Genomic DNA, 13,922 nt, shown 5'->3' with positions numbered 1-13,922 from the left:
CCTCTATTCCTCCTCTTCCTCTCCCCCTCCTCTTCTTCTTCTGCTCTGCTCCTCTTCTCCGGTTCCTCTCCTCCTCCTCCTCTTCTTCTTCTCCCCTTCCTCTCCTTCTCCTCTCCTTCTCCTCTTCCTCTCCTCCTCCTCTTCTCCCCCTTCCTCTACTCCTCCTCTACTCCTCCTCTTCCTCTCCTCTTCCTCTTCTCCTCCTCTTCTCTTCTTCTTCTTCTCCTCTTTCTTCCTCTCCCCTCCTCCCTCCTCTTCTCCTCCTCTTCTTCTCCTCCTCCTCTCCTCCCTTTCTCCCCTCTCTCTTCCATCTCCCCTCCCTCTCTCCTACCCGTTTCCTCCCTTTCTCCTCATCTCTCCTCCCTCTCTCTGATCTGGTTACCATGGCGACCTGTTTCCAGGGGAAGGTTTGGGCATCTTCTCCAAGACGTGGATCAAGGCCGGGACAGAGATGGGACCGTTCACCGGACGCCTCATCTCCCCCGAACACATCGACCTGTTCAAGAACAACAACCTGATGTGGGAGGTACCTGTCTGCCTGTCTGCCTGCCCGTCTGTCTGCCTGTACAAATATGTACTTGCATTTTAACTTGAATTCCTCCTCCTCCTCCTCCTCCTCCTCCTCCTCCTCCTCCCCAGGTGTTTAATGAGGATGGCTCGGTGCGGTTCTTCGTGGATGCCTCCCAGGAGGACCAGAGGAGCTGGATGACTTACATCAAATGCGCACGCAACGAGCAGGAGCAGAACCTGGAGGTGGTTCAGATGGGGAGCAGCATCTACTACAAGGCTGTGGAGGTACTACCACTACTGCAGTACTCCACTGCTACGAACACAACTACTGCCCTAACACTAACCCTACTACACTATTACTGCTACAACACTACTCCTACCCTACCACACTACTACTGCTACTACACTACTCCTACCCTACTACCCTAATACACTACTACTGCAACTACACTACGACTGCTACTACACTGCTCCTACCCTACTACCCTACTAAATTGCTACTGCAACTACACTACTCCTACACCACTACTGCTTCTAAAATACTCCTACCCTACTACACTACAACTTCTACTACAATACTCCCACACTACTACTGCTAGTAAAATACTCCTACCCTACTACATTACTACTGCAACTACACTACTCCAACCCGACCACAGGACTACTGCAACTACACTACTTCTACCGTACTACACTATTCCTAGCCTACTACACTACTACAGAAACTACACTACTCCTACACTACTTCTGCTACTGCAATACTCCTACTTCAATACTCATACCCGACGACACCACTACTGCAACTACACTACTCCTACCCTACTACACTACGACTGCTACTACAATACTCCTACCCTACTATACTACTTGTGCAATAACACTACTCCTACCCTACTAAATTAATACTGCAACCACACTACTCCTACACTACTACTGCTACTTAAATACTGCTACTAAAATACTCCTACCCTACTACGCTATAACTGCAATTACACTTCTCCAACACTACTACACTACTCCTACCATCCTACACTAATACTGCTACTACACTACTCTTACCCTACTACACCACAACTGCAATGACACTACTCATACCCTACTACACTACAACTGCAACTACACTATTCCTACCCTACTACTACTGCTACAACAATACTCCTACCCTACAATACTACTAGTGCAACTACACTACTCCTACCCTACTACACTTCTACTGCAACTACACTAATCCTACACTATTACTGCTACTACATCACTCATACCCTCCTATACTGCTACTGCAACTACACCACTCCGACCCTACTACACCACTCCTACCCTCCTATACTGCTACTGCAACTACACTACTCCTACACTACTTCTGCTACTACAATACTCCTATCCTACTACACTCCCACTGCTACAAAAATACTGCTACCCTCCTACTCTACTATTGCTACTACACTACTCCTACCCTACTGCACTACTACTGCTACTACACTACTCCTACCCTACTTCACTACTACTGCTACTAAAATACTCCTACCCTACTACACTACTACTGCTACTTCAATACTCATACCCGACTACACTACTACTGCAACTACACTACTCCTACCCTACTACACCACTCCTACCCTCCTATACTGCTACTGCAACTACACTACTCTGACCCTACTGTACCACTCCTACCCTTCTACGCTACTACTGCAACTACACTATTCCTACCATACTACACTACTCCTAACCTATTACACCACTACTGCAACTACACTACTCTTACCCTACTACACCACAACTGCAATGACACTACTCATACCCTACTACACTACAACTGCAACTACACTATTCCTACCCTACTACTACTGCTACAACAATACCCCTACCCTACAATACTACTAGTGCAACTACACTACTCCTACCCTACTACACTTCTACTGCAACTACACTAATCCTACACTATTACTGCTACTACATCACTCATACCCTCCTATACTGCTACTGCAACTACACTACTCCGACCCTACTACACCACTCCTACCCTCCTATACTGCTACTGCAACTACACTACTCCTACACTACTTCTGCTACTACAATACTCCTATCCTACTACACTCCCACTGCTACAAAAATACTGCTACCCTCCTACTCTACTATTGCTACTACACTACTCCTACCCTACTGCACTACTACTGCTACTACACTACTCCTACCCTACTTCACTACTACTGCTACTAAAATACTCATACCCGACTACACTACTACTGCAACTACACTACTCCTACCCTACTACACCACTCCTACCCTCCTATACTGCTACTGCAACTACACTACTCTGACCCTACTGTACCACTCCTACCCTTCTACGCTACTACTGCAACTACACTATTCCTACCATACTACACTACTCCTAACCTATTACACCACTACTGCAACTACACTACTCCTACCCTATTACACTACTACTGCTACAACACTAGTCCTACCCGACTACACCACTACTGCTATGACAATACTCCTACCCTACTACACTACTACTGCTACTACACTACTCCTACCCTACCACCCTAATACACTACTACTGCAACTATACTACGACTGCTACTACAATTCTCCTACCCTACTATACTCCTTGTGCAATGACACTACTCCTACCCTACTAAATTACTACTGCAACTACACTACTCCTACACCACTACTGCTACTTAAATACTCCTACCCTACTACACTACTACTGCTACTACACTACTGCTACCCTACTACACTACAACTGCTACTACAATGCTCCTACACTACTACTGCTACTAAAATTCTCCTACCCTACTACATTACAACTGCAACTACACTACTCCAACCCGACCACACCACTCCTGCAACTACACTACTTTTACCGTACTACACTACTTCTACACCACTACTGCTACTAAAATACCCCTACCCTACAACACTACTACTGCTACTACGCTACTCCTACCCGAGTACACTACAACTGCTACTACAATACTCCTACACTACTACTGCTACTAAAATACTCCTACCCTACTACATTACTACGGCAACTGCACTACTCCAACCCGACCACACTACTACTGCAACTACACTACTTCTACCGTACTACACTATTCCTAGCCTACTACACTGCCACAGAAACTACACTACTCCTACACTACTTCTGCTACTACAATACTCGTATCCTACTACACTCCCACTGCTACAAAAATACTGCTAACCTCCTACTCTACTATTGCTACTACACTACTCCTACCCTACTACACTTATACTGCAACTACACTAATCCGACCCTACAACACCACTCCTACCCTTCTACACTACTACTGCAACTTCACTACTCCTACTCTACTACACTACTACTGCTACGACAATACTCCCACCCTACAATACTACTACTAGTGCAACTACACTACTCCTACTCTACTACACTAATCCTACACTACTACTGCAACTACACTACTCCTACCCTACTACACTACTACTGCTACGACACTACTCCTACCCTACAACACTAAAACTGCAACTACACTACTTCTACCCGACTACAGTACTATTGTAACTACACTACTCCTTCCCTTCTACACTACGACTGCTACTCCAATACTCCTACCCTACTATACTACTAGTGCAATGACACTACTCCTACCCTTCTAAATTACTTCTGCAACTACACTACTCCTACACTACTACTGCTACTCCAATACTCCTACCCTACTACACTAATACTGCCACTACACTACTCCTACCCTACTACACTACAACTGCTACTACAATACTCCTACCCTACTACACTACTACTGCAACTACACTACTCCTACCCTACTACACTACTCCTACCCGACTACACTACTAATGCAACTACACTTCTATTACCCTACTACACTACTACTGCTACTACACTACTCCTACCCTACTACACTACACCACCTTGCAGTATTTATTGTTGCATGAATGTTGTTGTTACACTAATCTCTGTTGCAATGTAGCTTGAATGTTATTCTCCCTTGTAAGTCGCTTTGGATAAAAGCGTCTGATAAATGACTAAATGTAAATGTAAATGTACACTACTTCTGCTGCTACACTTCTCCTATCCTACTACACTGCTACTGCAACTACCCTCCTACTACCCTACTACACTACTACTGCTACTAAAATACTCCTACCCTACTACCCTACTACTTCAACTACACTACTCCTCCACTACTACTGCTACTACACTACTCCTACCCTACTACACTACTACTGCAACTACACTGCTCCTACCCTACTCCACTACTACTGCAACTACACTACTCCTACCCTACTACACTACTACTGCAACTACACTACTCCTACCCTACTACACTACTACTGCTACTACACTACTCCTACACTATTACTGATACTCCAATACTCCTACCCTACTACACTACTACTGCAACTACATTACTCCTACCCTACTACACTTCTCCTACCCAACTACACTACTACTACTACTACACTACTCCTACCCTACTACACTACTTCTGCTACTTCACTTCTCCTATCCTACTACACTACTACTGCAACTACCCTACTCCTACCCGACTACACTACTACTGATACTACGATACTCCTACCCTACTACACCACTACTTCAACTACACTACTCCTCCACTACTACTGCTACTACACTACTCCTACCCTACTACACTACTACTGCAACTACACTGCTCCTACCCTACTCCACTACTACTGCAACTACACTACTCCTACCCTACTACACTACTACTGCTACTACACTACTCCTACACTACTACTGCTACTCCAATACTCCTACCCTACTACACTACTACTGCAACTCCACTACTCCTACCCCACTACACTACAACTCCTACTACAACACTCCTGCCCTACTACACTACTACTGCAACTACACTACTCCTACATCACTACACTACAATTGCTACTACAACGCTCCTGCCCTACTACACTACTACTTCAACTACACTACTCCTCCACGACTACTGCTACTACAATACTCATACCCTACTACACTACTACTGCAACTACACTACTCCAACCATACTACAATACTCCTACCCTACTCCACTACTACTGCAACTACACTACTCCTACAACTACACTACTCCTACCCTACCACACTACAACTGCTACGACAATTCTCCTACCCTCCTACACTACTTCTACTACTACACTACTCCTCCCCTACTACACTACTTCTACTACTACACTACTCCTACCCTACTCCACTACTACTGCAACTACACTACTCCTACCCTACTACACTACTACTGCTACTACACTACTCCTACACTATTACTGATGCTCCAATACTCCTACCCTACTACACTACTACTGCAACTACACTACTCCTACCCTACTACACTACAACTGCTACTACAACACTCCTACCCTCCTACACTACTACTGCGACTACACTACTCCTACCCTACTACACTACTACTGCAACTACACTACTCCTACCCTACTACACTACTCCTACCCGACTACACTACTACTACAACTACACAACCCTACCCTACTACACTTCAACTGCTACTACACTACTCCTACCCTACTACACTACTTCTACTACTACACTCCTCCTACCCTAGTACACTACGACTGCTGCTACTACACTACTCCTACCCTACTTCACCATTACTGCTACTAGTCTTGCCTCCCTCCTGTTTCTCTTCTTTTTCTCCCCCATCTCTCCTCTGTCTCCTCCCTCTCTCCTTCCTGTCTCCTACGTCTCTCTACCTTACTACATCACCACTGCAACACTACTACAACTACACTACTACTACCCTGCTACTGTGACTACAGTACTCCTACAGTACTACAACTACTTTACTTCTAACCCTAACCTATAAATGTGTGTGTGTATATATACACTGCTTCTTTAATACATCTATTTTAGAAGCAGTAGTGTAGGAGTAGTGTAGTCACAGTAGCAGTCGGTGTGTTTCTAAACTTTATTGCATTGAGCTGTGGCTCCCCCTGCTGGGTCAGGAGACGAAGTGCTCTGTCTCTTTCCAGTTGGAAATCATTTTCTTTATAGAAAAATATTTCTCCATAAATCTGAGTAAAACTGCAGAGTATATGTTTTGATAAATACACATAATACATGTAATACATGTTAATACTACAAGAATGTACTTCTAAAATAACACAATATATATAGTACTCAGAATCAGTGCTGAGTACTATATAAATAGTACTGAGTATAGTACTGAGTACTATATAATAGTACTATATAAATAGTACTCAGACCTGAGTCCTGAATATTTAAAATAGTACCCAGACTGAGTACCCCCCCCCCCCCCCCCCCCCTCAAGACGATCCCCCCCGACCAGGAGCTGCTGGTGTGGTACGGAAACTCCCAGAATACTTTCCTGGGAATCCCTGGAGTTCCAGGAGGAGACGAGGAGCAGAGCAAGAAGAGCAAGACAGGTGGGTACTAATACTACTATACTACATGACTACTACTAAACTACTATACTACTATGCTACTACTATACTACACTACTACTATACTACTATACTTCTACTATACTACACAACTACTACCTTACGACTAATATCATACTACAATACTACTATGCTACTACTATACCACACTATTACTACTATACCTCTATACTACTACTACACTACTACTACCATACTACCTACTACTACTAAAATATGGTGCTACTATACTACTAATACCATGCTACTACTATCATACTATTCTTCAACTATACTACTACTGCACGATAGTACTACTACTATACTACTACTATACTGTGAGTGTGAAAGAAGAGCCAAAGATAAAATGGTGGAAGTTGAAAAAGGAGGAGTGTTGCAGGCAATTTAGGGAAGAGGTAAGGCAGACAACAGGTGGGAATGAAGGGTTACCAGATGACTGGGAAACAACCGCAGAAGTGGTGCGGGAGACGGCCAAGAAGGTACTCGGTGTATCATGAGGAAGGGAAGACAAGGACTCTTGGTGGTAGAATGAGGAAGTACAGGAAAGCATAGAGCAGAAGTGGTTGGCGAAGAAGAAATGGGAAAGTCAGAGAGATGAAGAAAGTAGACAAGTACAAGCTGATGCGGCACAAGGCGAAGAGAGAAGTTGTTTGAGAGGTTGGACAGTAAGGAAGGAGAAAATGACTTGTACCTATTGGCAAGACAAAGGGACCAAGCTGGGAAGGATGTACAGCAGGTTAAGGGTGATGAAGGATAATGATGGGAATGTGCTGACGAGTGAGGAGAGTGTGTTGAGAAGGTGGGAGGAGTACTTTGAGGAGTTGATGAATGAAGAAAATGAGAGGGAGAGTGGATGATGTGGGGACAGTGGATCAAGAAGTGCAGCAAATTAGCAAAGATGAGGCAGTTGGCCCAGATGACAAACCTGGGGAAGCATGGAAATGTTTAGGTGAGATGGCAGTGGCGTTGCTAACAAGACTGTTTAACAACATCCTGGAAAGGGAGAGGATGATGGAGGAGTGGGGAAGAAGTTTACTGGTACCATCTTCAAGAATAAGGGAGACGTCCAGAGCTGTAGTAACTACAGGGGAATAAAGTTGATCAGCCACAGCATGAAGCTACGGTAAAGGGTAGTGGGGGCTAGGTTAAGAGGAGAGGTGGGGATCAGCGAGCAGCAGTAGGAAAGCCAGGAGTAAGAGTACGACAGATGCAATGTTTGCTTCAAGAATGCTGATGGAAAAGTACAGGGAAGGCCAGAGGGAGTTGCACTGCATCTTTGTGGATTTAGAGAAAGCATATGATAGGGTGCCTAGAGAGGAAGTGTGATACTGCATGAGGAAGTCGGGGGTGGCAGAGAAGTAGGTAAGAGTGGTACAGGATATGTATGAGGCAGTCAGTCAGTAGTAAGGTGTGTAGTAGGCGTGACCAAGGCATTGAAAGTGGAGGTGGGACTGCATCAAGGATCAGCTCTGAGCCCTTTCTTGTTGCAGTGGTGATGGACAGGTTAACAGATGAAATCAGGAAGGAGTCTCTGTGGACTATGATGTTCGTGGATGACATTGTGATCTGAAGCGAAAGCAGGGAGCAGGTGGAGGATAGCCTGGAGAAGTGGAGGCAAGAAGAGCAATGAAACTCAGCAGGAGTAAGACACAATACATGTGCCTGAATGGGAGAGAGGGCGGAGAAAAGCTGAGAATGCAAGGAGTGGAGGTGGAGAAGGCGGATGAGTTCAAGTACTTGGGGTCAACCATCCAAAGCAGCGGAGAGTGCGGGTACAGGCAGGGTGGAGCGGGTGAAGAAGAGTGTCTGGAGTGATCTGGGACGGAAGGGTTCCAGCCAGAGTGAAGGGGAAGGTGTACAGGACGGTAGTGAGAGCAGCCATGTTGTACGGTTTAGAGGCGTTGGCACCGACTAAAGGGCAGGTGGATGAAGTGGAGGGGGCAGAGTTGAGGATGTGGAGGTTTTCATTGGGAGGGACAAGGATGGACAGGATTAAGAATGAGGACATCTGCTAAATGAAATGTAATGTAATCTAATGACATTAGAGGGACAGCTCAGGTTGGACAGTGAGAGAGGCCAGATTGAGATGGTTTGGACACGTGTGGAGGAGACATGAGAGTTACATTGGGAGGAGGAGGCTGAGGGTGGAGCTGCCAGGCAAGAGGAAGCCAAAGAGAAGCTTGATGGAGGTGCTGAGGGAGGACATGCAGGCGGGTGGTGTCAGGGAGGAAGATGCAGAGAACACAAGGTGTTGGAGGCAGATGATCCACTGTGGCCACCACTAATGGGAGTAGCCCAAAGAAGAAGAAGACACTGTATATACACTGTATATAAACTGTATATTGTGTATATAAACTATATACACTGTATATCCAGTGTATTTACAGTGTATATACACTGCATATACAGTGAATATAGTGTATATAGTGTATACACACCATATACGCTGTATATCCAGTGTATATCCAGTGTACACAGTGTATATACTCTGTATACAGTGTATATACACTGTATACAGTGTATATACTGTGAATATAGTGTATATAGTGTATATAGTGTATTGTGGCAGTTTTGCCACCACATGCGACCCAAGTGATGTGCTCAGGGACCTCCGTCACAGAAACAGAGGACGGGGGCTTGTAAACACAGTTTCTTGTAGTAGTGGGCTGGAGGCAACAAGCCAGGAGCAGATAGAACATGTGTCATGACAAGGCTCCTCTCCTGAGTGTGTGTGGGGGTGGAGCTTTTACCTGTTGCTTGTTTGACCAACCAAGGAGCAACCGGTACACACCATCCCCACATGTATCAGTACATATTGTATGTATAGTGTATATAGTATATATTGTGTACATAGTATATGAATGGTGATGAGATCAGATGCTTGGTATTGGACACAGTGTACAATACAGATTGGTCACAGAGCTGGTCCTCTGTCTGAACGGTCGTTAAACAGGTAGGTCGTTAAGTGAGGAGTTCCTGTACTACTATACTACTACCATACCACTATACTATTCTACGACTATACTTCCACTACTGCTAGACTAAAACACTACACTATTACTACTACGATACAAATACCCTCCTATGATACTACACTTCTACAAGTATACTACTACCCTACGACTATACTACTACTATAGTACACTATACTACTACTACTACTACTACTACTACTACTACTATACTACTACACTACTACTACTACTCTACTACTACTATACAATTACTATACTCCTACTCCTATACTACTACTATACTATTTATGTACCACACTATTTCTACACTAATTGTATTATACGAGTACCATGCTGCTACTATACTACACTACTACTACACTACTATACTACTACCACTATTCTACTATATTACTACTATACTACTACTATAGGACACCACTACTACTACAATACTACTACTATACTCCTACTATACTACTACTGCTACTACTATACTACTTCTATCCTACTACTATAGAACTACTATACTACACTACTACTACTATACTACTACTATACTACTATACTACTACTGTATTACACTAATACTACTAGACTACGACAATACTAGTACTACTACACTACCACTACTATACTGCTACTACTGCAATACTACTATACTGTACACTACTAAATGACTTCTACTACATAACAACTACTTCACTACTATTAGTAACTTTATTGAAATTGATAACTTTGAGTACTAACCCTACTGCAATTACTGTTATTGATATCTCTGATTGGTCCAGACGACTTCCACCCCTGCGACGGCTCCTCCCCCTCCTCCTCCTCACTGGCGTCGTCCGGTCGCATGCGCTGCGTCATCTGCCACCGCGGCTTCAACTCGCGCAGCAACCTGCGCTCGCACATGCGCATCCACACGCTGGACAAACCCTTCGTGTGCCGCTTCTGCAGCCGCCGCTTCAGCCAGTCGTCAACGCTGCGCAACCACGTGCGGCTGCACACCGGAGAGCGCCCGTACAAGTGCCACGTGTGCCAGTCGGCGTACAGCCAGCTGGCCGGCCTGCGGGCGCACCAGAAGAGCGCCCGGCATCGGCCGGGAGGGAGCGCTGCGGGCCCCGCCCCACAGGGCCAGAGCCCCGCCCCTCTGCTGCACCACATGCCCATGGTGCTTTAGGAGTACTGCCAAATCACATTCCCATGGCACTGCACTACGACTGCAGCAGTACTACTGCTGTGCAACGTGGACTGTAGAAGTACCGCACAAGTGAACACAGAAACCAGAACTACTGCACTAGCAGTGTAGTAGTACTTTGATGCTGAAGTGTATCCAGATTTCAAACCAAATTCATGCGAGGTTCCGAGACTCGCTGCTTTAATACCCCCCCAACCCTGCCCAAATACTACTGAATGATAATACTAATCATATTATAATACTCTATCATATTTCTCTCACAGCACTACTCCAATATTCTCTAGATCCACATTTAACGGCTTGTAACATAAAGATTTGACCACAGTGGGCACCCAAGAGCGACCTGGATTTGGAAAATAAGAAAGATCTTATTATTCTTATTATTGTTTTTGTTTTTGTTATTATTACTCTTTCAAGTATTGTTATTATTATTATTATTATTATTATTATTATTATTATTATTAATATTATTATTATTAGTAGTAGTAGTATTAGTAGTATTAGTAGTAGTAGTATTATTATTATTGTTTCCGTTATTGTTGTTAGAATTTTTATAAAAATAAATTAGATAATTATAATTATTTTGTTGTTGTTGTTGTTGTTGTTGTTGTTGTTGTTGTTGTTATTATTATTATTATTATTATCATTATTATTATTATTATTATTATTATTGTTTTGTTATGAGTCAAAGTATATGTGGTGTTGTAAATAATGAATCTCAGTCACTTTATCTTGTTTGGTCGGATCCTATCAATAAAGTTTTATGGAATTTAAAAATGACATCATCATCATGACATCACAGTGATGATGTCATGATGACGTCACTCTAGGAAACCAGTTTGTTTGATTCATGTGAACCATGAAATGACAACTTGAAACAACCACATGCTGAGAAGCAGACAGACAAACAGATACAGACAGACAGATGCAGAAAGACAGACAGGCAGGAAGACAAGCCGATAGACAGACAGACAGAAAAAGACAGACAGACCGACCGACAGACAGACAGACAGACAGATGCACAGGCAGAAAGACAGATACAGACAGACAAACATAGAGACAGAGAGACAGAAAGGAACACAGGCGGACAGAAAGACAGATGAAAGAAGAAAGACAGACAGATAGACAGATATACAGATACACACACACAGTAAGACAGACATACAGACAGGTAGACAGACAGACAAACAAACCAACAGCAGAAAGACCGACAGAAGACAGATGGACAGAAAAAGCAGACAGACAGACAGGCAGGCAGGAGGAAAGACAGACAGATACACAGACATACAGATACAGGCAGAGAGACAGACAGAAAGAAAGACAGACACAGACAGATACAGACAGACAGAGAGGAAGAAAGGCAGACCAAGAGACAGGCATACAGACAGAAAGACAGACAGACAACCAGGCAGACCGACAAGCAGGAAGAAAGACAGACAGATAGATAGACATACAGATACAGACAGACCGACAGACACAGAAAGACAGACAGACACACAGAAAGACCATCAGGCAGGAAGACAAAAAGACAGACAGACAAAAAGGCAGACAACCAGACAGACAGACAAAGAGGCCGCAGACAGACGGACAGACTGACGGACAGACAGACAGACAGATGCAGGCAGACAGAAATACAGGCAGTAAGACAGATACAGACAGACAGATAGAAAGATAAACTGACAGACAAACAGGCAGTAAGACAAGCAGACAGACAGGCAAAAGGCAGACAGACAGGCAGGAAAACAGACTGACAGCAAAGCAGGCAGACCGACAGAGAGACAGGCAGGAAAACAGGAAGACAAGCAGATACACAGATAAACAGACGATACAGACAGACAGACCGACAGGCAGGCAGGAAGACAGAAGGAAAGACAGACAGACATGGAGGGAGACAAGCAGATACACAGATAGACAAATGATACAGACAGATAGGCAGATAGACAGACACAGACAGATACAGACCGACAGACAAACCGACAGACAGAAAGACAAGCAGACAGACAGATAAAAGGGCAGACAGCCAGACAAATAGATACAGACAGAATGTTACAGACAGACATACATGCAGACAGACAGGCAGGCAGACGTGCAAGAAGAAAGACAGAAGACAGACAGACAGAAAGACAGATAGCCGAAAGTCAGACAGAGACAGACAGACAAACAGATACAGTAAGCCAGAAAGACAGGCAGTAAGACAGATACAGATAAACAGATAGAAAGACAGACAGATATAGGCAGGCAGTAAGTTGGACAGACAGACAGAAGGCAAACAGAGAGACAGAAAGAAAGAACAACAGACAGAAAGATACAGGCAGAGATCAGACAGACAGGCAGGAAAACATACAGACAGGCAGACAAACAGAAAGACAGAATGATACAGACAGCCAGACAGACAGGCAGATACAGACAGACTGACAGACAAACTGACGGACAGAGAGGCAGAAAGACAGGCAGGCAGACAGCCAGGCAGGAAGACAAGTAGACAGACAGACAAAAAGGCAGACTGACAGGCAGAAAGACAGGAAAAAAAGACGGACAGACAGACACAGACAGACAGACAGGCCGATACACAGACACACAGACCGACGGAGGAACAGACAGACTGACAGATAGACAGGCATACAGACAGTAAGACAGACAGAAAACCAGGCAGACAGACAGACAGGAAGACAAGCAGACAGACCAGCAGGCAGCCAGATACAGGCAGAGAATCAGACAGACAGGCAGGCAGACAGACACACAGACAGAGAGGAAGACAAGCAGATACACAGACTGACAGACCAACAGAAAGGCAGACAGACAAAAAGGCAGAC

The 13,922-nt window shown here is 44.3% G+C and overlaps 1 protein-coding gene across 1 annotated transcript in view; it reads left to right on the top strand.

Moving 5' to 3' along the window:
- Positions 1-11,091, top strand: part of LOC307232627 (PR domain zinc finger protein 12-like) — a gene marked incomplete at both ends in the record, with an annotated part of 14,520 nt that extends 3,429 nt beyond the window's left edge. Inside the window, 4 exons of the mRNA XM_080003728.1 lie at positions 402-526; positions 640-795; positions 6,825-6,939; positions 10,703-11,091. Of these exons, the coding sequence (XP_079859854.1) occupies positions 402-526; positions 640-795; positions 6,825-6,939; positions 10,703-11,091 (785 nt within the window). The remainder of the gene's footprint in view (positions 1-401; positions 527-639; positions 796-6,824; positions 6,940-10,702) is intronic.
- Between the last annotated feature and the right edge of the window lie 2,831 nt (positions 11,092-13,922).

The sequence above is a fragment of the Zeus faber genome, assembly GCF_960531495.2.
Source record: "Zeus faber genome assembly, chromosome: 7".
NCBI classification, from domain to species: Eukaryota; Metazoa; Chordata; class Actinopteri; order Zeiformes; family Zeidae; genus Zeus; species Zeus faber.
The sequence above is the reverse complement of the archived record's forward strand: the minus strand, read 5'-3'. Positions and strand labels throughout refer to the sequence as shown.